Raw genomic sequence first — 27,836 nt, 5'->3', positions numbered from 1 at the left:
AAGATGTTCTAATTTGGATGAATTGCTCACTGGGAGACAGTCAGATGTACAGAAAATTAATTTCAGTTACAGTCACTCATATCCTCTAACACTTTAAATGAAAACATAGTGTAACTAATAAATATCTCTCAGCACGGGCATGCTCTCTTTAAAGCCTGATTAATGCTTCCATCCTCAGCATAAAATCCCCACCCTGTTAAGGTGAAGAATTGTTCCTTGATTTAAGCACTTCACCTGCCTGAACACTTGAGCATATTTCATAAAACATTTGCTGGATGCAGTTTGGTTTTGCTTGGTTAACAAAATGTTTCTCCAGAAGCCTTTGCCCACCTCCAGGGTGTACCTGTGTCCCCTCCCTGGGGTCCCCATCTGTGCTGTGCCCTGTCTTAGGGGCATTTGCTGTGGGAGCTGCTTCCCAGGAGCTCTGTTCTGGTTCAGCTCTGCTTTCTACCCTTTCACCCATCATTTTGTGTTAAAAAAAAATTTTACACATGGAAAACTGCCTGAGTCCCTCTGGCACCAAGTTCATTTTACACTGGCTGTGACACTTTTTTCCATATATCTATCCCTGGGTTCTGGCTCATTCCCTCTCTTCCTTGTGTTTTTTCATTTCACCCCCCACACACACATTTTAATTTCTGCCTTGCTTCTGACACATTGGCTCATCTCTGGCACTCAGGCCTTGACTTGTCTCTCATGCAGTGCTTCCTGCAGCCAGGTGCCTGGGAGCAAATTCAGGAGCTGCCTGGCATTCCTTTGCTCCAAGTTTGTCCCCTTGCCTTCCAGAGGACCTTGAAAATAATTAAGCAAAGTCTGTTTACTCCAGCTTTGTGTGGAAGCAGGTGAATTTCAGCAGTAATGAATAATCATCTCTGTGGAAACCCTAATCAACAGAATTTTTCTTTATCCTGGTGGAGGATGAGGCATTTGGCTGGGTAATAAACATAACATTAGTGAGAAATCACTCACTGGTTATCCCTGTGGGTAATGCATGCAAAAGAAATGAGCTGCACGACAAAATTGCTTCCTGTGCATCATGCAAAGAAAACCCAGGGATGCAGAGGTGCTAAAGCAGGGGTGAGATGTGGTTGATGAAGTTTTTTCCCAAAAACCTTTTTTTTAATGGCCTTATGACATAGTTACCCTGAAACCATCAGAACACTGAATTTTCCTTGTGCAAGTCCCCTTTATTTTGTTCTGACAGAAGGAAATTTCTTTTCTTTAGGTGAAACTTGGAGCCTGTAACACCCCCAAGCCAGGCTTCTTTGACTTTGAGGGAAAGCAGAAATGGTAAGAGGAAATCCTTATCATTCCTAGCAATTCTGGCTGTACTTTTTGTTCCATCTTGTCTCATCTGTAGACAAATTATGGACCATGGGGAGTTGCCCCTGAAATAGCTTTAAAATTCTTTGTTTAACAGGGAAATGTTTGCTGCTATGCCTGATACAACTGTGAAATACCAGAATCCTTTATTTACTGTCTTCATCCAGAGCTGGCATGCAATACAGCAAAAATCTGAGAACAGCTGCAGCTCTGTGAACACAAAGTGTGTTCCAGCCTGGAGCAGGATCCCCTGAAAGATCCTTTCACAACAGAACTGCACTGACAGTGGCCATTCATGGCCTCAGAGAAAAGTTGACCATTTCAAGCTGAATGAAAGATGGCTTTGCATGCCCTGAAAGGATTTTGATGAATCTGTTTGCTGTGTTCCACTGATGTCACTATAAAAACACCTTGTGCTGACTCTGAGGGGCTCACTGATGTTTTCCTGTTGCTCCTAGGGAGGCTTGGAAAGCCCTGGGAGACACCAGCCCTCACCAAGCTATGCAGGAGTACATTGCTGCAGTGAAAAAACTCGACCCCAGCTGGAATCCACAGGTAGGAAACGTGGAATTATCATTCAGAAAACCAACCAGCATTTGTCTTTGTGAAGCTGCCAATGGTTCAGCTTCTCACAGGCTTTAATTGCTGCATGGCAAACTTCATTTTGAGCAGATTAAAGTCTAAATTCGTTTCTAAAACTCTCCTTTTGTTGTGACTGAAGCATGAAGAACCATCTCTTTCATTCATAATGATCTTCATTACAGCCAGCTCATGCACAGGGTTGGTTTGGCTGTAGTGATCTAATTTATTTTGCTCTTATTGGTTCATGCTGTATTTAGCATGTAAAGATACTTTTTATCCTTTTCTCATCCTTCTCTTTTCAACTACTCTTTAAATGTTGATCAATAGAAAGCAATCTCCATGAAAGTGACATGAACTGAATGATCAATTCTAAAAATGTTTCCTTTTTGTTTCCATGCAGCAAATTACCAAATCTGATTATGATTAGGTACTCCAACATAACAAGTCTGTATCTGTGTGTTATAGGGAGACTGTACTGTCATTTTAATTAATTTGTCTTTCATCTACCAGGTTTATTACTTGATTGAATCCTTAAGGATATCTCCTGTTTATAGACTGACTTTTATACAATTTTTAAAGAGGATTGCTGTTTAGAAAAAGCATAGACTTTAGAAATAGAGTGGAGATATTTCACTAATAGTAAAATGCTGAAGGCATGGTAATTTCTTCTCATGGTAGGAAATTTGTTCTTCTATACTCCTGTGCTTTGGAAGCAAAATCTTTTGTGGGTACAATCCTGTGAACCAAGAATTTGATTTTGTCTTCTGATGCTGTTCTTGAGGTTTAAGGTTAAGTTTTTTTTCTTCACTAGTTCATGTTCCATGCCACTCATAATGTTTTTGCAGCAAAGAAAGGCTGTCATTTAGAAAAAATCCTTTTTAATGCCCTTGGAGAAAATAGATTTATGTGCTGTGCAGTTAGCCAAAGTTGACTGCTTGCTGGGTAAATTCTTGTCCAGGCTAAAATTCTCTTCCAGAAATAAAGTAATTTGTAAAAATCCGTGTATAATTCTGAATGAAGTAAGTGTCAAGTGAAACACATTAATATTAATTTTAAAACGGAAAAAAAATGAAACAAAATACTCAGTGCTTTCCTGAACAAATCATTCAGTGTGGTGACAGGTTTGGCTTTTTGAATATTCCCTTCACTTCCTTGCTTCAGAGAAATACTGTAAGAGCTGTGAGCTTCAGGTTACAAAACTGTCAGCCAGCAAAGAGGTGTAATATGTTTTTACAGAACAAATATTTTAAAGAACCCATACAGCAAACACAGAAAGGTTGGCAGCACTGTTCCTCCCCTCTTCCCCTAAGGTAAAAAGGTTACCTTAGCAGAAAATGTAATTTAAAAGTCAGCATTGAGATAAAGATGGCTTTGCTTTCTTCACAAGAATTCACCTCTCCTTCTTATTACATCATCCTTTTAATTCCACTTTTATAGGACCAAAATGCTCTCAGGAGTCCTCTCATGCATCTCCTGCTGCTCTCCCATTTTTCCTTCTCCCCACCAAATCCACGTTGTGGAGCCACGAGAGGGAGCTCTGTTCTTTAAAATGATGGAGATGTATGTGTCAGGAGATGGAGATAAAATAGCTACTTTAGTCTTCAAATTTCAAATTGGATTTATAGAAAAGAGCTGTGGGTACATTACAAAGTGCTTCATCACTGTCATTGTGTTTCCTTTGCATGCTCATCTGCTGGGTTCCTTCAGATTTTTCTTATGTACCATAGATTCTGAATTAAGCACTCCAAATGCTTGGTTTGAAAGCAGTATAAAGTGCACATTACAAATTTTAAAACTTTGGCTTTCATATCATTATGAATCATAAATAGTAATTACAGTACAAAAGTGTTCAATTTCTTGTTGTGCATCCTCATGAATTTTGTTATTTAAAAGCCTTCTCAATGTTCCCAACTTACTTTTTCTTCAACCTTTCATCTTATCTGTTAATGTTGTTCTTTTGTGTTATTTTAAATCCTCGACAGTCTCCTGTTTCATAGATTTGCCAAAGGGCTTTATTAACTTGATCCTTCAGTAAAATTTTAAGCTTAAAACCACTTATTTTCTTCATAGGTTCATTTTTTCCTCAGCAGATTTGCTGCTGTTCTGCAGCCTTCAGGCTGTTAGTATTTTTGTTAACAAATAGAATGGAACTAAATGCAGTATTTCTTATGCAGTCCAAATAGATCCACTTTTTCATTCCTTTTTCTTGTTTCTCCATTGATTCATTCTTTCATATTGAAGTATCTTCAATTAGTACAATTCCAGCATCAGATTTACCTGCTTTAATTTAATATCTTTGTTTTGGATGGAAAAAAACCCCAAACTTGAAGTAAAAGGGTTCTGATTCAGGAGGATTGCCCTGAATTTGTGTCCAGAAGCAATGAGAATTCTAACAGCAGCACAAACCTCACCTGCTGCTTCCTATTGCTGCTTCCTACTCCTGCACTGACTTTGGAGTACCCACACCTCATTAGGAGACAGCTGAATGTGCAGAGGGAGCAGCATAGCTGTTCTCTGCTCTCTGAAGTTTGTGTGCCATTTTTGACTGTATCTGCTTGGCTATTTCCAATGTGCTTTAGTTTCTTTTTCACCCTTGCTGCCTGCAGGTTGTCTCATAGTCCTGCCTAATCATCTCTTTCAGAGCTTTGTCTAAAACCTGGGGGAAAATGATCATAGTGCACTTATTTTCAGCAATTTTATTTGCTGGAAAATCTTTAAAATTAACAGGTAACCTCGAGGGTATTTGAGGTGAGGTCCATTGTCTTTACATCCATGAAGCCATGGGAATCTCATGGCTGTCTTGGTCTAGAACAATCCCAATTGCTTTTCAGGATGTTCTGCAATCCAGCCCTTCTGAAAGGCTGAATAAGACCTTCACCTAGGTCTTACTATGTGTTGTGGGTTGTTTTGCTCCTTTTCCCAAGAACAGCTGTTAGCAGGAGGTCAGGAATACTCTTTTCCATGCTGTCTCCATTCTCCTCTTGATGCAGTCTTCCTTCGTCATCTTCTACCTTTGAGCACATCTTTTGTTTCTCGTGAGTCATTCCTTTCAGTCTGAAGTTCCAGGCAGTGGAAAGGTAATTGCTTGGACCAGCTCAGCTCTATTTGCATATTTCAGAGACATCACCTGTCCTTCAAGTCTATTCACTCTTCCTCCAGAACAGAGAATAATTTATGAAGCCATTCTTTTGCGTTCTCCAGCCTGAAACAGAAACATTTCACGCACGCTGTCAACACCTCCCACTGCTTTGGGTCCTTTTCAAAGGAAGATGTGTCCTGGCTGCTTCTCTTCTCCTATGTTCACCTGTCATCTTCCTGCTTTACTGGCAGCAAATGACAATTGCTTTTGGTGGCTTTGGCTGGTGTGAGGTGGTGGTGACACTCACCTGCCCTCCCTGCCAGCCACCGCGTGCGTGTCCCCCTGGCTCTGCATTCCCACTCTGATAGATGAGTAGTGCCATGATTGACTCTCACAATTAATGGACAAATATCATGGATGTAGGTTAAGAAAAGTTTTATAGATTTATAGTTATGTTTTACCCCCTCGTGTGGTTATCAAGGGACAGCTGGAGTTGGGATACCTCAGAGGGCTGGCTTGTCACTATGGTGACATCTGACCTCCAATGAGGATTTGAGGAAGAGATCTCCCTCCACCACTGGACAGCAAAGAAGGGGTTGATGGACAGAACTTTGGGAAGGGTTAAAAGGGAAAAAAACCTTCATTGTGAAGGGGGGCTGAGCACATGGCGGGGAAAATCTTTTGCTCCCAGCGCCGTAACCTTTTTTCTTTATTCAGTCTTCTGTTGTATTTTTGATAAGGTTTAATAAACCTTCCTAACCTATGAAAAGTGAGTAGCTATTTCTCACACCACTGCCATGGTGCTGTTCTGCAGCCTCAGCAGTGGGCTCAGGGATTTGGGGAGTGTCACCTTCAGAAGATGGGTGTCACCTTCATGCAGTCACTTTGTTCTCATGTACATCGCTGCATAATCGGGCACTTCAGTACTCGCAGATTTGAGAGTCATAGTGGCTGTTTGCAGCCCCCCACACATTCCCAAATTCTCATCTCTCTTGTGGATATCACAAGTTCCCACTGGGTTCAAGTTTTTCAAGCCCAGAGAAGCAGAAGCAGGCCAGCACTTCCTTTCTTAGCAGCATGGAACAGTCCCTTCCACCGAAACCCTGTCGCAGGGGCCATGGGTGGAGGTGTGACACCACACTGCAGGGGTGGCCAGGAGCTGTTATTGATCTGTTCTTGTAACGAGATGGTTATATGGCACAGCTCAAACAATCAAAATAAATAATAAAAAAAGCATCCAGATTTGCTCAGCATATTTAGCCTTCCATTTGCTGATTGCAATTTTGGCATCGCTCGGTTCGAAATATTTCCTTTTCCTATTTCGTATATTACATATTTACCAGTTCAAATCTGAACAGCTTGTCACTCCTAACTTCAGTGGCATCCTTTCCCAAACACTTACACGCCTCTTCCTATTTGCTTTGAGTGCTGAAACTCACAGGAGGACTTAAAGATTTTCTATTTATATATCAAAGCTTAAGAAGTTGGCATTTTAACTTATTTGACTCAGCTTCACCAATAATGCAGTTAGTAAAATTTCTGCTGTGTAATGAAGAAAGTTGGAGATCAGGAATCTGAAGAGCCCAGACTTCTCTCTAAAGGGAAGAGAGCTCCACTTCAAAGAAAACAGGCATTCACCAAACATCTTTTTAGGCTCTTAAAGGTGTGAAGTCCCACTTCTGATGTTTACAGGGGAGAAAGTTGCTTGTGTTTTTTTAAGTACTATTCTGTGCCTTGTTTGAGTAGGAGAGGATTTAATTCTCTGTAGTCTGTCCCAAATGGGAGTCAAATCTCTCCTTTGCTGGGTTGGTGTGGGAGCACCAGATCATGCCAAGAGAGAACCCTCGGGGGACAAAAAGGCTGGTGAAACAGAAAACAAACTTCAGAGTGAATAAAATAGCAAATGCACAATTGCTGCAGGCTCGGAGCAGTCCAGCAAGCTGTAAAACCTTTGGGAATAAAACAAATGGATTTGTCCATTGGGTGTTTTTGCAGGAAGTACTGCAGGGGGCAATATTTGATAAGGTGGGTGGCCAGGTACCCTGTGCCCAGGGCTGGGCTCCATCCCTTCTGGTGAAATAACCTTTCTCTGTCACATTTATATGCAATAACAAGTTGAAATAAAATGTGGGAAAGAGAATCTGCAGTTCAGGGATACAGTGAAAAGCAGGAGAAACAATTCCCTGATTTGCAGAAGAGCTGAGGTCTGTGTGTGCTTTTGGCAGGTTGCACCAGGTGTTAACTGAATTATTTTAATAATTGATTTAAATTGATGAGCCTCTTGTATTTAAGTAAGCTCTCCAAGGCAGCATAGAATCTCTGTAGTGTAGGATCTCCAAGAGAACTGAAAAATTTCTATAATGACTCAAATATAAACTCTGTTTCCAATGACATAAAAAAAAAATCTTGTAAAATTCAAAACTTGAATTTTTCTTAAGTTTGGATTCATTGCTCAAGTCTGCCCTGTTGATATCTGGAACAAGAAGCTTTGATCTTTTGCAGCTTACAGGTTTTATGTCTGGTCAACTTCTAAGAATTACATTAGTGACTGGTAAATGTTTCAGGCAGTTTCAGGCTGAAATCTCTGGATTTCTTGGTTAGTTCTGCAGGCCAGAGGAATTTCTTCTGGAAATTAAGAAATACATTAGAAAAACTGTTGTCTGTAAACAAAATGAGTGCACCCATCGTGTTTTCCTGTTTTGTCTGTCAAACAGATGTCTCCCTTGATAATCTGGCCCAGCAGCCACTGTTTGTGCTTGGGAAAGAGCAGCAGAGTGGTGTGGGCAGGATTACCAGGGGGATGGGAAGAGCAGGAGGGGAAGGGACCTGTTTGGGTCTCTCCCTGCCTGTCACCAGCAGCAGTGAGCTCAGACACCTGCTTTGTTTGGGGAAATATTTCAATTTATGGCTTGCTGTGCTGCCAGGTCAAAAACTTTGAAAAATAGCGACTTTATTTCTTTTGTAGTATAAAAGCAATTTAATTGCAGCGTGTAAAGCGGGCACTAATCAAATTATGGCTGTGCTCCCTAAAGCTTGCTGTCCTGTGCTAATGCAGCACACTGGGAAGAGGAGCTGTGCAGCAGTGCTGCAGGGGCTTTGCTCTGCACATTTCTTTGTATGGATCCTGCTGTGACACTTGATCCTTAGGGAATTTCATATCTGACTTTTTGGTTGGATTTTTTACCCAAATGTTGTTGGTAACAATAATTTCTAACAAAATCTGAAAAACAAAGATCACTGTTTGCTCCACATTTTTTTTTGAAAGCTCTTATTTTAATAGTGACCACATTAGAAGAAGCATATCACTGAAACAATTTGTAAACTCTAATCAAGCTCTTCCCCTTTGAAAACAAAACAAAGCCAAATCATCAAGCCTGTATTTTTTTTATTATTATTATTCTTTTAGCAGAAAACTAAGCGCTAGAAATTAAGATTAAAACCAGAAAATTGTTCCACCCCAGGCTTCTGGCTTTGGAGTGTGTGAGACTACAGTGTTCTCTGATTTTAGACAATCTGCTGAGTTGTTTTTTTGTGAACTACACTGGGGTATGTAATAGTTTTTGAGGATTTTATATCCCGAGAAGGTTTAGATGTTATTACACAGAGGGATTCTTCTGCCATGCTGCCTTTTGCCAGCTGCATGAGGGACAGTCTCTAGCATGCAAGTGGAGTTGATGGAGATTGCAGTTATTTACTGTGCATGGCTCACAAAGCCTTGCAGTTTGTGTACACTTCACTCCTACTTGTGAAACTAGAGGTGAGGTGACCCACATGATTTTATCCAAGTTGGAAAAAAGGCAGTCTATTATCTGCAAAATTCGACTTTAAGTGCTTTGCTTTTGGAGCGTACTTTCAGAACCAATTTTTCTTATTAGCAAGGGGATGCTTTGTAGTTTCTATTGTGTCAGAAACTAAAATACCACACTATAAACATGAACTAAATTTCCCCATTCTTCCACAATAAAGGTGGGTGGTGTTGTTTTGCTGCATCTTCTCATGAGGAGTGGGTGCTGATGCTTTAAGTCCCTGGCACAGATCCTACCCACAAAAGCTGTCCATAGGTAATTTGTTGCTTTTCTGTCCCTGTCTTTGCAAGTAACTCACCAGCCAGGCATTGGGGTGCTGTGCTGGTAGGGCTGGGATTTTGTTTGTGGACAAGTTTATCAATCACAGGGGTTTTTATCTCCTGCAGCCTTTTATTGTAGAGCACAAAACAAAATGCCAGACCCACACTGTTGTTTGGAATTGTGGCTCTGGCAAGCTGTGCAGAAGTGAAGAAGTTAAAATGAACAAGCATCTCATAGTAGAAATATAAACAGCTGGAATATGTGTCAGCCTCCTACCCCCTGGGAGTGTGTTGGATTGTTCTCTTTGATTTTACATCTCTGCAGAAATTTATGGCCTCAGCTCCTTTTATTTATGACATTCTGATCCTCGACCAAGCGATTGATTGAAATACAACAGTGCCAAGCTGCAAGTGTGTATTTCAGAGAGGCTGAAGTTTAGGAAGCAAACCAGCAATGCAGTCATGGATTGAAGGCTGCACTGAAATCCTGTACAGGGGTTGCCCACATTTCTATGCCCCTAAGCTTCTTCAAAGGAGAGAATTATCATGGCAAAGCTTATGTCTCTTCTCTCTCCCTCCTTTTAGGCTGCCTGTTCTTGCTGAAAATATACTGTATGTTAAATATGCAATCTTACCAGCCCTCCAAGGGCTAACTTTGGCTTGTAGAGATGCTAGTCCTCATTTTTGCAGCTCAGATCCAGCAGTGTTGATGCACTCTGTTGTTAGTGTGCTGTGAGTAGCATAACATATTCCCTTCCAGCTACTTGGATGTAACAGTAGTGGATTTTGAGAATTCCAACCAAGAAATTGGGGGGGATCACCATTAGTGATTTTGGTTAAATAGTAATATTTAAATATTTTTCTTCTGAATACATCACTGAATTAATTTTCACCATCTTGCACTAATTACAGAAATATTACAGAATATACTATTTGGAATGTATTGAGAAAAAAAGAATAATTAGAGGTGTAGCTCTGCCTTGCTGAGTGTGCTGCTGCAGCAAAGTGAGGCATCCCAGCATCATGATTCCTGGCTTGCAGGTGGATGAAGACACTGCATGCTAGCCAGATACACCAGAGGCAATTGAAAAAAAAAGAGCAAGTAAATTTACATATATATATATATATATATATATATAATCTCAAACTACTGGCATACAGTGATGACAAGATATAACAGAGTGAGACAAAACAATTTACAGTGTAAGTTTGTGTGCAGCAGGGAAGTTGTTGCTTTTTGTTATCCCTGTAATCATTGTCCAGAAGTAACAGGTTCTGCTGTCTGCCTGCAGTCCCACAGCACCTGGTGCTTCTGTGATCCCATGGCTGTGGGATTGGAAGCACATGATGCAGCTGAGCTCTGGGATCTTAAAACTACACTTGAGCAATTGCTCTCCTAGCTGAGAAAGCATCTCAGTGTCACCAGGTCAGGTGTCAGTTGCTGCACATCCTCTGCTGGAGGCTGTTGCTTCTGTGGCTGAGTTGACAGAAAATGGTTAAATACTGATATTTCCAGGGATCTTGGCTTAAACTGAGATGGCAAGGTTGAATTTGTTAAAATTTCAGACCAGAAGCTGAAACCACTGAGATGCAACCAGAGGTGCCCTCTGTCATTTCTGCCTTGAGGTGGCAGTTTCTGGCAAGGCAAGGAAGGTGTGTGAGTGCCAAGTGCAGGTTTCATTTGTTGCAGATTTTAGCAGCAGTGCTGCTGCTCCTCAGCCACAAAAACATGAATGACAAAAGCATTGAAAAGCTCATTTTTGTGAAGCGGCTGCGTGAGGCTGGAAGCAGGAAAGAGCAGTGTTGTGACATGAGAAGTGACTCCACCAGCCATCAAAACTTTCCTGTGAGGTTCATTTCTGTACTGAAAACTCTAAATCAAATTGGTACAAGATGCTTTTGGTAGTGCTGACGTGACAAAAGTGGGGGCTGGGAAAGCTGCAGGGTGGGCTTGGGGCAGGGGAGAGGTGTTGAACCAAGCAGGAAGCTGCCATGGGCAGTTCAGGAGCTTGGGGCAGAGAGCAGAGCCTCTGGGGGAACAGGAGGTTTGGAAGGGGAGGAAAAATAAATAGGAAATTGCAGGGTGAGGTGAGGAGGACCAGGAGGGCAAGATCTGCTCTCTCTGCCCAGTTTTAGTTGGGGTTCAAACAAGGTGACCTTCAAGGTGCTTTCCTTCCCAAACCATCCTGTGGTTCTGTGATGATTCCTGCTGCCCAGGTCACTTCCTGAGCAGGAGAGAGTCTTCCTGGATCCCAAAGTTTCCCTGGAGTGCCCAGAAACATGGGAAAATCCTTTTTTTGGGATAGCCAAATGAGGTGGTGAATGAGGGTGGGAGGAGCAGGGACTGACTCCTCTGCTTGTGGCACTTGGTGGACATTCCAGAGGGGGGCTTGGACTTGCTTTGCTGCTCTCTTGCTTGCTCTGCTCCTGAAACTCCTGCTCCTATTTCTGCCAGCAGCTCACCAGGCTGGGCAGGCAGCTTGACTGCTTTAAACTGGGAAGGGCTCAACCCTAATTACAAAAAAATCTGATTTTTCCAAGTAATTGAAGCTGTTGCAAGACTCTCAGCTTGCTGTGTCAGAGGCTCTTAAAAAATTCAGCAACTTGGGTAGAAATTGCAGGTTTATCTTACTGTGGAATATGTAATATATTGTAATATATTGATGTTTAGGTGTGGAGCTGTAGACATTTACTTGGAAGTATTCAAACACAGGAAGGGTCTGTGTACCCTGATGCTTCTCATGGCAGGGCAAAGGCTGGTTTAAGATACAGAGTGTGTTAATTAAAAATAACATATGCTTTTGGGTAGGAGAAACCAGCTGTAATTGTTTTATGTACAACATAAGCTATAGCATAAGTAACTGTTTCTTTAGTGAAAATACTGCTTTTTGAATTAGGAAAAGGTTAAGTGGCTATGTTTAGCTTGCTCTTTACAAGAAATATCAAGGAAGTATTGAGTGTAATTACTGGAGATTAAGATTTTGTTTGGATGTTAACTAACAGGTTGGTTAATGCCATGTAAACGCTATTTGTCTCTTAGATTGGAAAAAGTTTTCCTTTAAAAGGGCACCTATTGTCTCCTACTTGGATATTTGGACACTGTTGTACCAAATTACTCCTATTTTAAGGAAAGGTGGCACTCCTCAAAGGTCTCTGGAGCATCCTGTAGGTACTTTTGCTGAACTAACCCACACAAAGGCAGGGAAAGGCTCAGGTTCAGTGCTCAGCACTAAGGGCTGCTGCTTCCAGATCCTGCATCCCTCTGGCTGAGCCTGCCAAGGATTGCACTGTACATTTGGAAATCTCCTTGTTCCTGCTTGGGACCACTGAAGATCTCTTCATTCTGCTATTCCTGTGCCTGCAGACCTCATAAATCCACCCTCTGCCTTCACAACTGAGATGTGCTGTGGGAAACAAATGTCCATGGCACTGCTCTAGCAGCCTCAGAGCTGCTCCTTTCACCAGTGAGGATGCTGGCCTCTGCAGTGATGTCTGGCCCAGTGTCACTCCAGAAGGCAGAGGATGGCTGCTGATGTCCTTTATTTATCAAAATTCAAGGTTGCATTCAGTTTTCAGGCTTCAGAGCACCTGTTTCATCCCAAGCCATGGAGTTGTTCAGTATTTCCAGCTTGGCTCAGAATATATTTCTTGCTCCTACAAATGTCTGTGTAAATCTCTATAAATATCTTGTATTAAATTGACAAAACCCCCCAACAATTACAGTACAGGCTGTGTTTGTGTCTGTAGCTTGGTCTCCTCTGCTTGGGCATTCCTGGATTTTCATACAGGTGATGGGACAGAAGGGACTGATTGCTCCAGGACTGACCTGGTTTCCTTCATGCTGGAAGGGTCCAAACAGCACCACTCCCTTCTCCCTTTGGGCTGCAGGCACTGGGAATATGCAAGTTTTGGCAAAGTCCATGAAAAGAATGTGAAGAAAGGAGCCTGCTGGTGATCTTGTGCTTGCCACCTCCATGTCTGCTTTTCTTTTTAAAAAAAGTACTCCACAAACCAAAAACTGTGGGAAGCCACTGCTTCAGGGCTTTTTTTTTTTTTTTTTGAGCATAGTGTTTCCTTCCACACATATGCTAAAATGTGTACAGTGAGTCATGAAATAACAGCTCCTAGCAAGCATTAGACTTGCTCAAAATTATATTACGCATTTTACATTTATTTCCCTTCCCCTGACTGTCTTTACTACTAATTTCCAACTGTGATTATGGTGCAGTTATTAATTAAGTCGTTAGAGTTAAATGAGTAATCTGCAAAGCTTTGCTTTAGATCACAGCACTATTTAACTATGACATTACTTATAGTATGTTGGGTTTAATTTTTTGACTGTAATCTGGAAAATATTTTCCCTGTCTTAAATAGTGTTTTTTTAAAGGGAAATTCTGTGATGAGACTTAACCAGAAAACTTTACGTAGACGTTATTGGAATATTAACTAAACTGCCCCTTTAATATTTAAAACAAAAAAAAAAATTAAAATTAAAAAAAAAAACACTTGAACCCCACTGTGCTGGCATTTTTCACAGGCAGATTGCTCAGATTGTTCAGATCCTCAGTGGGCTCTTGAAAAGGCTCCAGGTGCTGAGTCATGTGCACGCTGGGGCTGAGCTGCTGCTGGGAGCCAAGAAGGATTGTTGAGAGAGGAATATTAAAATATTCTGTTTATGACAGTCATTAATAGGGCTGGTGTGGAGGGTACAGCAGCCTTTTGTGAAAGGTGGCTCTGCAGAGGCCGTCCTCAGCCAGGAGGGATTTGTATCTTATTTGGGTGTTGTGGGAATCTTTAAAATCCGGGGGTTTTGGGAAAGCTGCAAAAGGCAGGCCTCAGAGACAGCAGAACTGTGGTTAGAGATAAGCAATAGCCATGAGATTGGTCAGCAGAAAAATTATATAGGAAGTAGAAAAGTAAGGACAAATAGAACAATGGCCTGTGTATTAATGCTTGTCTAGAATAACTCCCTAAGCTACAGAAAAGTTTATCTAGTGAGATATTAGGAAGTTTTAAGCTTAATAATGGAGCTCTGTGCATTGTGTTTTAAGGCTTACAAGCAGGTATAGTATTCAAAATAAGCAAACATTGTTTTAACCAAAGGTGTGGTTGGATAGAACTACTGTCAATGTGCTTCTGCTTTGTGTGGTTGGTCAAAAACCTTTTAAAGTAAGATGTAACATTGAGTTCTTGGTCTGCTGCCTGGGGTGTGAGCTGGTGGCATCTTCCCATTGTCATAAGCATGGAATGAGGCTGATGCTGGAAAATCAAACAGCTCAAGGCACGTTCCCAGCAGTCCCATCCCGTTTGTGGTTTGTGCACAGCCCCCGGCCGGCGATGGGTGTTACTGCCTTACAGTGCTCAGCAAAGAGAGTGAGAAATGCTGAGCTCGTATCTTAGTCAGGAAGGAAGGATTTGATGAATTTAAACAACGGCAAACAACGCCTAATTTTATAAGCGGTTACAGATATATTTCCTGTGGCAGCATCACCTCCAAAGGGTTAATATTTCCCTTCGCTCCCGCTGCAGGTAGCGTGGAGTTCAGCCGAGCTGTAAAGTCAGAAGGATACAGGTGGAAAATACCTTTGGAAGGGAGCATTGTTTGTCCTCATTTCACGCCTCATTAGCCGCGCTGCCGGAGGAGCCTCCCGCATTGTCCCGGGGTCAGGAGCTCCCGCGGCGTGCGGGGACAAGGGACATCTCCTCCCCATGGCAGGGCTCTCATCTTCGGACCACCTGCGTTTGGGGCGGACAGCACCCTCCTCCCCTTGCCTCTCCTGGCACTGGCCTTAACTAGCAAAGGAAAAGACGGCAGCAATTATGGCACACGCAATTAACGAGCTTCTAATCTCCAGCCTTGTGTGTAATTGCTGCTGTCAAATACAATTAGTCTCTGCCCAAGTTCCCTTCCCAGGGGGATGGCCAGGCCGTGGCACACACGGAGAGGAGGGGGGCGAGTGTCTGAAACTTTAGGAGAGTTTGCATTTTTTTGTTGTCTCCCCAATAATCCTCGCTCTTCGAATAGAGAAATGTTAATCCAGAGCATTAGGGGAACATGGTGGCCAGCAGAGCAGCTCTGCTCTTGGGTCTGATGTGTCTTCTGTAAAATTTCTCACTTGATACCATACCAGCTTAATTACAATTCAATCAGCACATGTCAGGGATTTACTGGTACCTTCCTGTGAGCCTGACAGGGCTCCAGCACATCCCCTGTCCTGCCATAACAACAGGCTGGAGTTGCCACACCTCCCAGGTGTATTTGGGGGAGCCGGGACACGGGCCAGGGTTTCTCCTACCCCTGCCAAGCAGATCTCTCTGAGCATTCAGCAACTGCAGCTCCTCCAGGCTTGGGGGCTCAGGACCCTTGGTTGCACTTCAGAGCCCTGCAGCACTTTGAAAGACCATGACAGATCTTGGTGGCTTCTTTGGTGGCTGCTGAAGGCTGCCACATTCCTGCCAAGGAGTGTTTCACCAGTCTGCTGCTGTGTGTGCACCTTGCAGACAGGTACAGAGGAGGGTGAGGTGTCCCTGTCCCCAGGGCTGGGTTCTGTTCCTGCCCATGCAGGAAGGCCAGGGAATGTACCAGGCTGACACCTGCACTGGAGGAGAAAGGCGAATTGTGCAGCACAAATGCAGATTGGAATCTGCACCATGCGTTTGCTGCTGCAGAAATGCTTGAGAAGCTTTGAGTGGAGTCATTTTGTTAGGAGTATTCCTTGTCTGCATCCCACAAAGCTGGATACAGCTGCTGCTCTGGCTCAAGCTGCATCAGGCTCAGAGGAAGAGGAAAATAATACAATAAGTAGTGCAAACTTCTTCCATGCAGTGTGATGGCTCAAGTGTGAGATCCTGATGCATCACTCTCATTTAAGTTGTCTCACTTTTCTGTTTCCAAGGTGCCAGGTGCTGAAAAACCTCAGTATTGACCATTTTAAAGGCATTGGCCAGGATAACTTTGAAGATAAGTATTTTGATGAGATGAACCTTTTTTTGCTGATGACTTTCTCTTCTTAAATATGTTTTTATGAGAAGTTATTTAAAGGTTTTGGGTGTGGAAAAAAGCCAGAGCAAGATGTGAGGGAATTGGGGGCTGATAGATGTGCAGTGCAGCACAGCCACGTGCCTTGGCAAATAACTATTGCTGTGTTTGCTGGGTGTCTGGGCATGCAAAACCAGCCAGGCAGAGTTCCATGTTGCTCTGGATAAAACTGGGATGCCCTACATTTAACCCATGCCTGGGACCTAGCTCTTCTGTTAACTGAAAATTATGGTCTTTCATATTTTTTTAAAGGCTTTACTGAAATTTGTGCTGTTCCTGCTGTTTTGTAGTGTTTCTGTAGGACTTCTCTGCACCTTCCTTCTGTCAGAATTTGGAGTCCCTTGCCCTGCATGTAAATAGCTGTGTCCCTTCCATCCCAGCTAATCACTGAGAGTGAGTTCATTTGCATATCTATAGCTACTTCTGCCTCTCGAGCTTGAAGTGGGTCATTGGGAGGATCCATGAATTTGCCATCTTGTTAAATCTGTTGTAGCTTGTTTTGTGTAGATTGGAACAAAGCTTGGGTGTGGAAATGAAAAACAATCCATCCCTGTCCTGTCTTCAGGGATAGGGCAAGAGAGTGATCCACCAAACCAACCCCCATCAGGAAACTACTGCTCCTCCTCTTAAATGATATTTTTCATCCCACTCTCCAAAAATGCCAAAGGAAAAATGGATCATGTTGCAATCATGGGAGAGTTTTGTGACAAAACCCTCACAAAGAAAATGTTTGTCTCTAATTGTTTTGCATTTCCATAATGCTTAGTATGATAAAACCATCTTCTCTTTCTCCTTTATTTTTCAATCATGATTAGGTTTTAATGTTGTTAAAGCTTATAAGTGAGTTTGAGCCACTGTCTTGTTGAAGAGAAGATGGAGCTGAAATTTTCAGTGAGGCATTGGACAGGGTTTTTAATGTGTCTGTCATTATATGTTAACCTCTGAACTGGGACACGACGTCTGTTTTATGGCTGACAACAATTTAAAAGTATACATCTTGACATGGTGGATAAAGGAAGAAGGGGGAGTGGGGAAGAAAAAAAGAATTAATGATGTTAGCAAATATTAGTCCCTGTATTTCCATTCTGTTCTGAAAGTGGTTGTCAGGCTTTGAGGCTGCCTGGAGCAGCATTGCCAGTGACAGCCAGCCAGGATGCCATTGTCCCTTGGATCAAGCTGGGCTGTTATTGACAAACCCAGGGCACTGAGGATGCTCCCCTGTCTGTTCCTGCAGGAGTGTGCCTTTTCTCCTGGCATTCCTGGTGACATTTGAGAAGGATAGTTCTGGGCTTAGTGGAGTTCCCTGTGCCAGTCCCTGAGCCCATCTGGACTCAGAGGGGTGGAAGATGTCTCTTCAGGAGTACGTTTGCTGCGTGCCCAGCCCTGGTTTGCCTGTGATTGATGCTGGTTTTGGCCAGCCAGACCCACCCACCAAACTGAACTGTCACAGGAACAGTGACTTTGACATCAGCCTTAATTGTACACCAGCCACAAAGAATCAGTGGGCAAGGGGGAAACAGGAGAAATGTCACTGTTTAAGGCATGTCTTACACTTCTCCATCATCTTTTCCCCTGTTTCTTATATGCCACTGCCTGTGCTTTGGCACACAAGTACAATCCTCTAAGGTGTCTTCACACGCTGTCACAAATTCCTCTTTATTCCCACAGTTTTTAACTGGCATTTTAAGAGCAATGTCCTGTCCTTACGGAGCCCACAGCAATTTTGCCTTTCCTACAGCACCTCTCCTGCATGGTCCAAGGGTGGCTGCTCCTGCTGTCATCTCCCTTGGGTTCAGGTTCCAAATTATGGAAGGCCTGGATCATGCTATTCCTTAACTATTATTAGTTCCATGTGCATCTGCAGTGCTTCTGGACAGCGCTGCCAGCAGTGAAAGAATTGGAGCTGGCTTAATTGAGAGCCACATAGTTAATTATTAGTGCCTTTTTAACAGAGGAGACAGGAAATTTGCAGTGTCAGTTTTTAATTTCATTGTGGTTTGCAGGGTAATGTGACTTTAAATTCATGAGTCATTACCTGCATATAAGCAGCCCTAAAAGCTCTCTTTTACTGTTAAAATTTCAAAAGATTTAAGAAGGAAAAGGGCATTACTGATCCCTTCAGCCAGGATGAACAACAAATAAAAACACCAGCTCTTGTCAGTGCTGTCAGTAGCTGTGACGTGATTTGGAGGGAGCTGCTGCTTCTTGCTCCACTTTTTGTGTCACTGAGTTTGGAACATCATGCTCAGATATTGCGTGGAAGTTCTGGCAGGCTGGGCAGCAAGGATTTTGGAAGTGGGCAATGAGCTCATGGATAGGCAGGTTGTCAAAGTCAGCTGGAAAGAAACCAGTTTGTGTCTGCATTGAGATAAACCAGTTTGTGTCTGCATTGAGATAAACCAGTTTGTGTCTGCATTGAGATAAACCAGTTTGTATCTGCATTGAAAGAAACCAGTTTGTATCTGCATTGAGAGAAACCAGTTTGTGTCTGCATTGAGAGAAACCAGTTTGTGTCTGCATTGAGAGTAGCCAGTTTGTGTCTGCATTGAGATAAACCAGTTTGTGTCTGCATTGAGAGTAGCCAGTTTGTGTCTGCATTGAGAGAAACCAGTTTGTGTCTGCATTGAGAGTAGCCAGTTTGTGTCTGCATTGAGAGAAACCAGTTTGTGTCTGCATTGAGATAAACCAGTTTGTGTCTGCATTGAGATAAACCAGTTTGTGTCTGCATTGAGAGTAGCCAGTTTGTGTCTGCATTGAGAGAAACCAGTTTGTGTCTGCATTGAGAGAAACCAGTTTGTGTCTGCATTGAGAGTAGCCAGTTTGTGTCTGCATTGAGAGAAACCAGTTTGTGTCTGCATTGAGAGAAACCAGTTTGTGTCTGCATTGAGAGAAACCAGTTTGTGTCTGCATTGAGAGTAGCCAGTTTGTGCTCCAGCAGAGTTAATTCTTTTGGGAAGCCTGGACACATTCCCCTTTGAAAGCCCCCTGAGGATGAAAGGTGGAGCCCTGTCTCTGTCTTCATGGCTAAATACTGAGAAAACAGAATATTTTCCTGGACCTTCTGCATAAACTTGTTCTATATATCAAGTATTGTGATGGAATAAGCTTGCCTCAACATTCATAAAATGAATATTGAATTACCTATTTCTGTGTGAAAGAGATGAGATAAAAGCTACTTGGACAAAGTAACTTGTATATGGATTAAAAACCAGAGAAGTTTTTGCCTGAGTGTTTTTGGGAGAGCCTTTATCACTAAGTTTCCTGATGACCTTGTGTGTACTCAATCAATGTGATTAATCTTTGGTAGAAATGCATTCCTTGTGCAAAGAAGGTGAACTTAATCCTAGAAATCTTATTTTCCCCAACAATTTCTGCCTCTAGAAAGATTAAATGTATTTTTTCAAATGTTTTTTTCTGACTTGGAAAAAAAGCAGCAACCAAGAACTAGAGTAGCCAGAGATAAAAGAATATAGATTAAAATTTTTTTGCAGTTTCTGACACTGATTGAATGCCCATCATCCCTCAGTATCAAACAGGATAGGCTAATAGTAAGTATAGCTTCATTGTATAGGAATAACTCTTCTGTGCACTTTCAGGTGATCTGAAATAATTTTATTTTATTAGTGGAATCGAAGTAATTGATGGACAGTAAGATTCTCTGCTAAATAATTTTTTAAGAGGGGCACTGCACTGTTAAGACTCTGAAGCCCTTTGCCTTGAAGAAGGAGAACTTCATGTCACTTTCTACTGTAAATCTGAGAGTCTACTTGCCATAGAATAGTCTTGAAAGTCAGTTTCCTTTCCTTTCCTTTCCTTTCCTTTCCTTTCCTTTCCTTTCCTTTCCTTTCCTTTCCTTTCCTTTCCTTTCCTTTCCTTTCCTTTCCTTTCCTTTCCTTTCCTTTCCTTTCCTTTCCTTTCCTTTCCTTTCCTTTCCTTTCCTTTCCTTTCCTTTCCTTTCCTTTCCTTTCCTTTCCTTTCCTTTCCTTTCCTTTCCTTTCCTTTCCTTTCCTTTCCTTTCCTTTCCTTTCCTTCCCTTCCCTTCCCTTCCCTTCCCTTCCCTTCCCTTCCCTTCCCTTCCCTTCCCTTCCCTTCCCTTCCCTTCCCTTCCCTTCCCTTCCCTTCCCTTCCCTTCCCTTCCCTTCCCTTCCCTTCCCTTCCCTTCCCTTCCCTTCCCTTCCCTTCCCTTCCCTTCCCTTCTTTCCTCTCCTCATAAAGAGGTTTGTCTGTGATATCTGCAGACCTAATGTTATGGCTTTGGGCTGGTACAGGAGAACTGAAAGGTGCAACTGGTTGGCTCAAGCTGGGCAGAATGTAAAAGTGAATGTGTTATAGGGAGCTAGTACATTGATTTAAAACAAAAGCAACCTGAGGAGCAGAAAGAATGACAAAAGTATATTTTATTAAAAAAAAAAATCAACATCTTTCTAAGTAGAATTCTGATGGTATAGCAATGCTTTTGGGTGTAATGAAGGGATGAGATGGGATGGAGCACCTCCCCCGTGAAGAAAGGCTGAGAGAACTGGGATTGTTCAGCCTGGACAAGAAAAAGCTTTGGGGTGATCTAATTGTGACCTTCCAGTACCTGAAGGGAACCTACAAGAAAGATGCAGAAAGACTATTTACAATGGCTGCAGTGACAGGACAGGCAGGAATGACTTCAAATTGAAAGACAGTAGGTTTAGATTAGATATCAGAAAAAAAATCTCCCTGTGAGGGTGAGGAAGCCCTGGCACAGGGTGCCCAGGGAAGCTGTGGCTGTTCCTGGATCCCTGGCAGTGTTCCAGGCCAGGCTGCACAGGGCTTGGAGCAGCCTGGTCCAGCAGAAGGTGTCCCTGCTCATGACAGGAGAGTGAAAGTAGATGAATTTTAAGGTCCTTTCCAACCCAAATGATTCCAGGTTTCTGTGATTCTGTGTGTTGCAGCCACAGAGAAGCTGCAAGAGGCTGGGACTTTGCTCCTGATCTTTTTCACCCTAGGTGTGCCACTCTGCCATCACAGAAAGCCTCAGACCTGTCCTCTGGCAGCAGCAAGTTGCAATTAGTGGGCTGATTTTTGTAAGGAATTGCTGCTGCAAATTCCAAACCAGTTTTGGCAGCTTATCTGAAAACCAAAATACTTCATGCCATGGAAGAGTTGGGGTCTCTGGTTCCCTGCACCCCCTAATTGGGTCAGGCTTTCAGACAGCAGGCACTTCCCCCTGCTGAAAGTCTGGCATCAATGTGAAGTCAGGCAATTGAAGATCCCAGGCTGCAGGATGGTTTTTTGAAAAGGTAGGCCTGGGGCTCCATATCGATCAATCATTATTCTAATTGTTCATTTCTATTATGGTGGGAATCATTCAGAATCCTAGAGTTCCTGGGAGTAAATCATTTGGAAATGCTGCCCATTATAAAATTTAATTTTAAATCTATATTAAATAGATTTATAAAGGCAAGCTTTGCAATCTAGTAACAGAATATTATGCTGCCTCACAGAGGCTCAGCTTTTGGGTCCTGAGGGGCCAGGGCTGGGAATGAGAGTTGGGAATATGGTGGGAGCCAGGATGCTGGACCAATCTTTCTTTTTCTTTCAGACACCAGAGAAGAGGGGAAAGGAAAGCAAAACTGTATTTGGAGGCCCAGTCATCAGCTCATTATATCAAGAAGAAGAAATAATCAGGTGATTATCTGTGCTGGAATTGGGATAAAAACTCTGTTTTTCTAATGTCATTTTTTTAAGCTTTTTTTTTTTAATATTGCACAAGTGTGGTGGCAACTACAACAGGATAATAAATGACAGGAAAGAACTTTTCAGGTCCATAATCATTTAAATCAATATCTGCCTGTATCATTGCCAGGTAGTAACCTTTCCTTAGCACAAGATCTGGGGGAAGGGCAAGACTTCCCATTTTTCAGTTATATGGCTTTAAAAAAAAAGGCAATATTGGATATTTTTAATAGAAAGCTATTCAGGCACTACCTTTTCCAAATAGTTATTTCTTTACCAATACATTCATTAGGGACTGTTCAGTGAAGGTTTTAGTGTTGGACAATGTTTGCCTTCAGGGACAGTTTGTGCCTTATATCAAATTAATTTTTTTCTAGGCTCTGCAGCTAGAAAAGCCAGCTCTGCATTTACTGAACTAGAGTGGCTGCTACTTAAAACTGTCAAGGTGCAAGGAATAAGTGACATTAGCTATTGAATAAAGACACCTGGATGGTTTTTGTTTAGTTTTTTTTTTTACTAATCATGGGTATAATATTAAAATCCAATACCTAAATGATTTTGTGGAGGAAATTTTAGAATACTGTATCTGTAGAATATTTTTAGTTAAAATGGTCAGTCAGAGAAGACTAAATTTTGACAGTGTTTCCCATCATGTAGTCACCCATTTACATGTGTATGATCCCATTTTTTAATGAGTGTCTTGCATCTTTTTACATCCAGGAAATGTGAGCACTGATTTCTCAACATGCAGTCTCCAGCTGAGAACTTACCTAACGAGTTAAAACTCTAGCACAGCATTTCTTTGACTTGTTGTCACAAACCAAGGAACAGAAATGTTGATCAGGTGGCTCCAAACCCTTTCAAAGAGCTCAGGTAGGAATGGAGGCAGCTGTTGCAAGCAGGCAGGGTGGCAGATGTGTGCTTGGCAGCAATGCAGGCACTTCCCTTGGGATTGCAATCCACTTTGGAGTGGAGTGGAGGGGAGGACTTGGCCAGGAAAAGCTTCCTCCCCTTCCATGGAGAGCCAGCACATCTTTCACTTGCCCTGGCCCTTGAGCAGAGGTGGTCAGGTGTCACCTTGGTTTAACACACTGAGGAATGGCACTTCTGCTGACCACCAGCTCCTTTTTTGTCCCTGATCCATCAGTGCAGGTCTCAGCCAATATCCTTGATCTCACAGTTTGACTTTGTGGTTTAAATCCTGTTCAAGCTCTCCTCTTAGGAGTAGATCAAATCCCTACAGTGCTGTCAGAGTCTTGGTTATTCCAAGTGCTGCCTATGCCCTTTCTTGGGTTTGAAATACAGAATAATGTACAGAAAAACAGAGTTTGCTCTGGTTAACTTGACCAGCCTAAATCTTTTCATGCGTTTGTTTTTATTTCCAAGAGTACAGCTGCAAACACATTTTTCCAAACACAGCATGAGGAACATAGGTGCTGTTTGTTTAGCACAGCACAGCTGTCCTTGCAAATGAGGCTGTAGGCAGCTGCAGTCTCCCACACAGCTGGAATAGGGTGATTCTGCTGAAATTTGTTGAATGAAGTGTCCTGGCAGAGTGGAAACTCATGTAGTCCATCAGCTCAATTTGACTCCCGGGTATCAGTGTCTTCCTTGCAAGACAGGAATGAGCAAGTGTCACCATCATCTATCCCCAGAGCTGGACAGCTTCACATTTCCTGGTTCTTTTGTCTACTGTTCATTCCCTTCCTGAAACAGGGAATAAACATGCAAGTATAGGCACATCTCTAGTGTGATAATTCCACTCATAAAAGCATAGCCTTAAACAGCAAAATTGCTCTGGTACCAAACCTGCAAGCAGATAAACCAAAGAGGGAGTGGCTCTAAGCATTAGGGTTGGTGTCCAGCTTTGTCTAGAGCAGGTTTTGGTTCCATAGCTGTACCTGAGAAGGGTGACTTTTATGAGGCTGTGAGTGGTTACTTAGAAAAATATAAACTTAGCATTTAGTAATACTACATACAACAGAATGTTATCATTAAAAAAAAAAATGAGGCATTTTCTGTAGAGGAAGAACATGAAAACTTTTAAGGGGAAAGAAAATCGATTAGCTTGAGCCAAGATAAACTTTAACACATTGATAGCTCTGGGTAAGTCCTGTGCTGTCAGTTCAGTGGGCATGTGTGTGCTCCCTCAAAACCTGCTATCTGAGAAAAGAAACTTTGGTGCAGACTCTTTTATTGACTCAGTTATCCTTGGTGGCTCCAACAAGCTTGCAAAAATTTGAATAGAAATCAAACCACTTGAGTTTGTTTCCCAGTGCTGTTGATAGGATAAGTATTTTCTTGTTACAGGATCACTAAAGAGGCCCAGAATAACTAAGAAAAACCCTTTATTTTGTGTACTAAAAGCTAAAACTAGAGTCCTCATCAGCCCTGAGTCCTGACAGACTGCTGGAAGCAATTTTTCAGCAGGTATTACTCTGCCAAACCCAGCCTACCATGTGCCCTTTAGGATTCTGCTGATCCAAAGGCAGGAAAGGCTGCTGATTTATCTGGACCTCAGCTTGCACCAGGAGACAGACAAGAATGCAGGTGCAGAGTTTTAAAGGGTCACCTAAGCAGGTTCACTTGTTTTATTCTTTACCAGAACCTTTTGAACAGTTTATCAAACAATTAAAGCCCTCCAAGCTGTTGCTGTTAATATGAAAGGGAGAGAAAGAATAGAATAGAATAGAATAGAATAGAATAGAAATAGAACATTTGAAATAGAATAAACCCCTTGTTTGCCATCAGCAGTAGTTAGCAACAAAGCAGCAGTGCCATTGATTTCAAACTGAGTGTCTAAAATGATTCCTAAATAATGCTTACATTCCTTTTGTGGAATGAAATGCTTGGGGTTTAGGATGCAGATCTGTAAATGATGGACAAAAATGATGGACAAAGTGAGGTTACCATACCCTGCCCTAAAGTGGATCAGCAGTAGGAGGAACTCTGGTGGTGCCAGGGCCACTTTTTTTCCTTATCACTAATTATCTCAAATGTTTCTAATTGAGAACAAGATAGAAAAATGGTCAGCCTGGCTCACAGTACATTGCACTGATCCCAAATAAATTCAAGAGCATCCACAGAAACAGGTTATACCGATCTAATTAAATCAATTTAGAAAGAGATTCAGGTAAATCAGTGCAATTTGTGTGTTCATAGATCAGCCCTCAAATCAGGAGAAGGTCTCTTGAGCTAATGAGGCGTAGCAGTTATTTACTTTGGGGTACTGGGCACTGGTCATCAATTAGGAGTCATTAATAAACCCTGGCAATAAAGAGCTCGAGTACCCCCAGTGAGTAATGGGGAGCAGTTGCAGGATGTATTAGCATAGTGCTCTGCCTCTGGGTTTCTCTGCAAATCACTTATCTCCCCTCAGGCATTGCATAAAACTCCTGCATGCTGGTGACTGATGATGGGACTTGGAGGTTCCCTTGGAAGGAAACATTTAGAAATTATCAGTGATTTCAGGCTGGGTATAGTGGTGGTTTGGGTTTTTTACTGCTCCATAAAGCTTTATGTTCCTTTTCTGGTCCTATTGTCAGAACAAAGCAGTAGTAGTGGAGCTCTTTCATGATCAAAGCACTATAATTGGAGTTTCACAAACCTGGGAAATGACCAGTGATCTGAGGTTGACTGATGTGTTACCAGTATAAATCTCATCCGAGACACAATCTGAGAGATGTGCCAAGAATACCACAGCCTTGGAAAATCCACCTTTATTTTTCAGGGTTGTTTTTAAGCTGGGGCAAGGAGTAGGCAGTTTATAAGTGTTTTCAGAAAACAAATACATTGATTTGGCAGGTGGAGAATGAGAAATAACATTACCAAGTGTCCGTGTCTCTTTCCACTTCCACTGGAGGAGCCCTCCTGCTCTCTGCCACGAGCTGCTTCCCCAGGGCCTTGGCATGCCAGGATGGGAATGACACCTGCCAGTCAGCACAGAGACCTCCCTGAGCTGTGTTTTACTCCTTCCATCCAGAGGGATGCTGAAAAACCCTTTTTCTGGTCAAAACTACCCCTCTTCCCCAGACATTTGGGAGCAACCCCACTCATGAGTGGGGCAAACATTTAGGATGTGGGTGTGGAGCAGGCACCCCTGGTGTGCAGGACCTGCCTGCTGCTGTGCAATCCATCAGAATTGTATTAATCCCACTAACGCAGCCGCCATCTGGTCCCGCTGCCGAGCCGGCTCGTGCGAGCCCCTGTGATGGATGGCCCTGGGAATTGATTAGTTGTTGTGTGAGACAAATGAACTGTTTTGGCAGAAAATACCAGAGGTCGCTGCATGTGGTCAGGCACAAAGGCTGCTGAATTTTAAAGAGTGCTTCCAGCATCCATTGCAAGGATGCTGCTTCAGAGCAGCGATGGGTTTTGGGATGAGCCCAGTGCTCCAGAGCACGGCTGGGGTTTTGTTATCTCCCTCCAGCCCTACTTTTGGGAACACCAGCACTGGAAATGAGTGTAAAGCTGCAGAGACACGCGACATCCGTGTTGGGAATTATGGGCTGGTGTTGTGCAATCCCTGTGGAAGGGCTTTCCTGTTCTTTCTGTGGAACCCACAGTGTGTTCAAGCAAAACACCTGTGGGTCCTTGCAGCTGGGAGTTGGGGTTTTTCAGGTCAGTGTTGCTTAGAAAGGGGTGCTCTCATGGTGATGTTCAGCAGACCAATCTTTTGACTTTAAGATGATTGCCAAGTTTATTGCTTCCCCCCTTTTTATTGTCCCCCGAGCAGTGACCTTTGGGGCTTTGCTTTGTTGTGCAAGGGGCTCAGGCCTGCCTTCCCTTTGGAGAGCACATGCTCCTTTGGTGGCTCCCACTCTGGGTTTTCCCAGCTGCCTCCTGTGCCGTGCTGTGGCTGGGGAATTGGATGACACATGTCCCACCATGTCCCGGTGGCTCTCCGAGGGATGGCACACGACTGTGCCGGCAAGTGGGCAACACTTCCCTGGGGACAGCCTGCCGGCTCAAAATAAACTTGAGTTATGGATTTATTCAACTTGTAAAACCTCAGCTGGCATAAATAATTGAGAAAGCAAAGGTTTGTCTGTGGAGCGTACCTCAGGGACCTGCTCCTGCCTCCCTCCCTCCCACCACCCTTTCTTATGAAAATGATCCCAGTTGCACTGATAGATAATAACAACACCAAGCAATTAAAAGCTATGGGTGGCTGGAGAGAGGAGAAAAGGTTCAGTTAATGAGCTTTTCCTCTTCCTGTGCCCAGGAGAGCCTCCGAAGTGACGAGGCGATTAAAGCGAAGAGATAATTATAGATTATGTGAAAATAGCTCCCTTGGGGGGCCCAGGGCCCTGCCATAAACAGAGTGAGTGTTGTGAGCTCCTCTCGCTCCCCGCACACGTCCCGCTCCGCCGCCGTGCTGAGGTGAGCCGGGCCCAGCCGTGCCAAGCACATGGGCCAAGCCACCTGTTAGAGGCACCCGGGGCCACTCCACTGCAAATCCACTGGGATGTGCCTTGGACCAGCCCCAGGAAAATGGGAGAGGATGCTCAGAGTAGAGCCTGGTCTCAGTCCCGTGCCCTGAGCTTTGCGCTGGAGGTAACACACGGAGGGGGAGGAAGGGGACAGGGCAAGCCTGGAGGGTGTTCTCTGCACAAGGGTAAAATAATGGGAATTTCAAATCTCTTCTTTGCCCTTTTCGGTGGCAACCTTGGTGCTGTTCAGAAAGCAAGGAATTTTACAGCACTCCAGATAAAATAATGGGAATGTCAAATCTCTTCTTTGCCCTTTTCAGTGGCAACCTTGGTGCTGTTCAGAAAGCAAGGAGTTTTACTGCACTCCAGATAAGAAGAAAATTATCAACTGGCAGCAGATCTTTTCCATGAGCTGTTTTAAACCTGTTGGTTCAACACGTGTGTTTTGGACAGCCTATGGAGAAAGTTTGCAAAACCTTCTAAGCCTGGGGAGAGATGACTTGGTTTAAGTTCTTCCAAATCCTTTTATTCAAGGATGGGAAAAGCTGCCCCATGTGTTATTTGCAGGCAACAGGTATGCTTCAACTCATCTTTAAATCAGAATTACCG

At 43.0% G+C, this 27,836-nt stretch overlaps 1 protein-coding gene across 1 annotated transcript in view; it reads left to right on the top strand.

Moving 5' to 3' along the window:
* Nucleotides 1–27,836, top strand: part of ACBD6 (acyl-CoA binding domain containing 6) — an 82,960-nt gene that overhangs the window by 5,402 nt on the left and 49,722 nt on the right. Inside the window, exons 2-4 of the mRNA XM_066555533.1 lie at nt 1,226–1,290; nt 1,782–1,878; nt 21,662–21,747. Of these exons, the coding sequence (XP_066411630.1) occupies nt 1,226–1,290; nt 1,782–1,878; nt 21,662–21,747 (248 nt within the window). The remainder of the gene's footprint in view (nt 1–1,225; nt 1,291–1,781; nt 1,879–21,661; nt 21,748–27,836) is intronic.

This window comes from Molothrus aeneus, chromosome 9 (assembly GCF_037042795.1).
Source record: "Molothrus aeneus isolate 106 chromosome 9, BPBGC_Maene_1.0, whole genome shotgun sequence".
NCBI classification, from domain to species: Eukaryota; Metazoa; Chordata; class Aves; order Passeriformes; family Icteridae; genus Molothrus; species Molothrus aeneus.
Note: the sequence above shows the minus strand (reverse complement) of the source record. Positions and strands in the feature narration are given on the sequence as shown.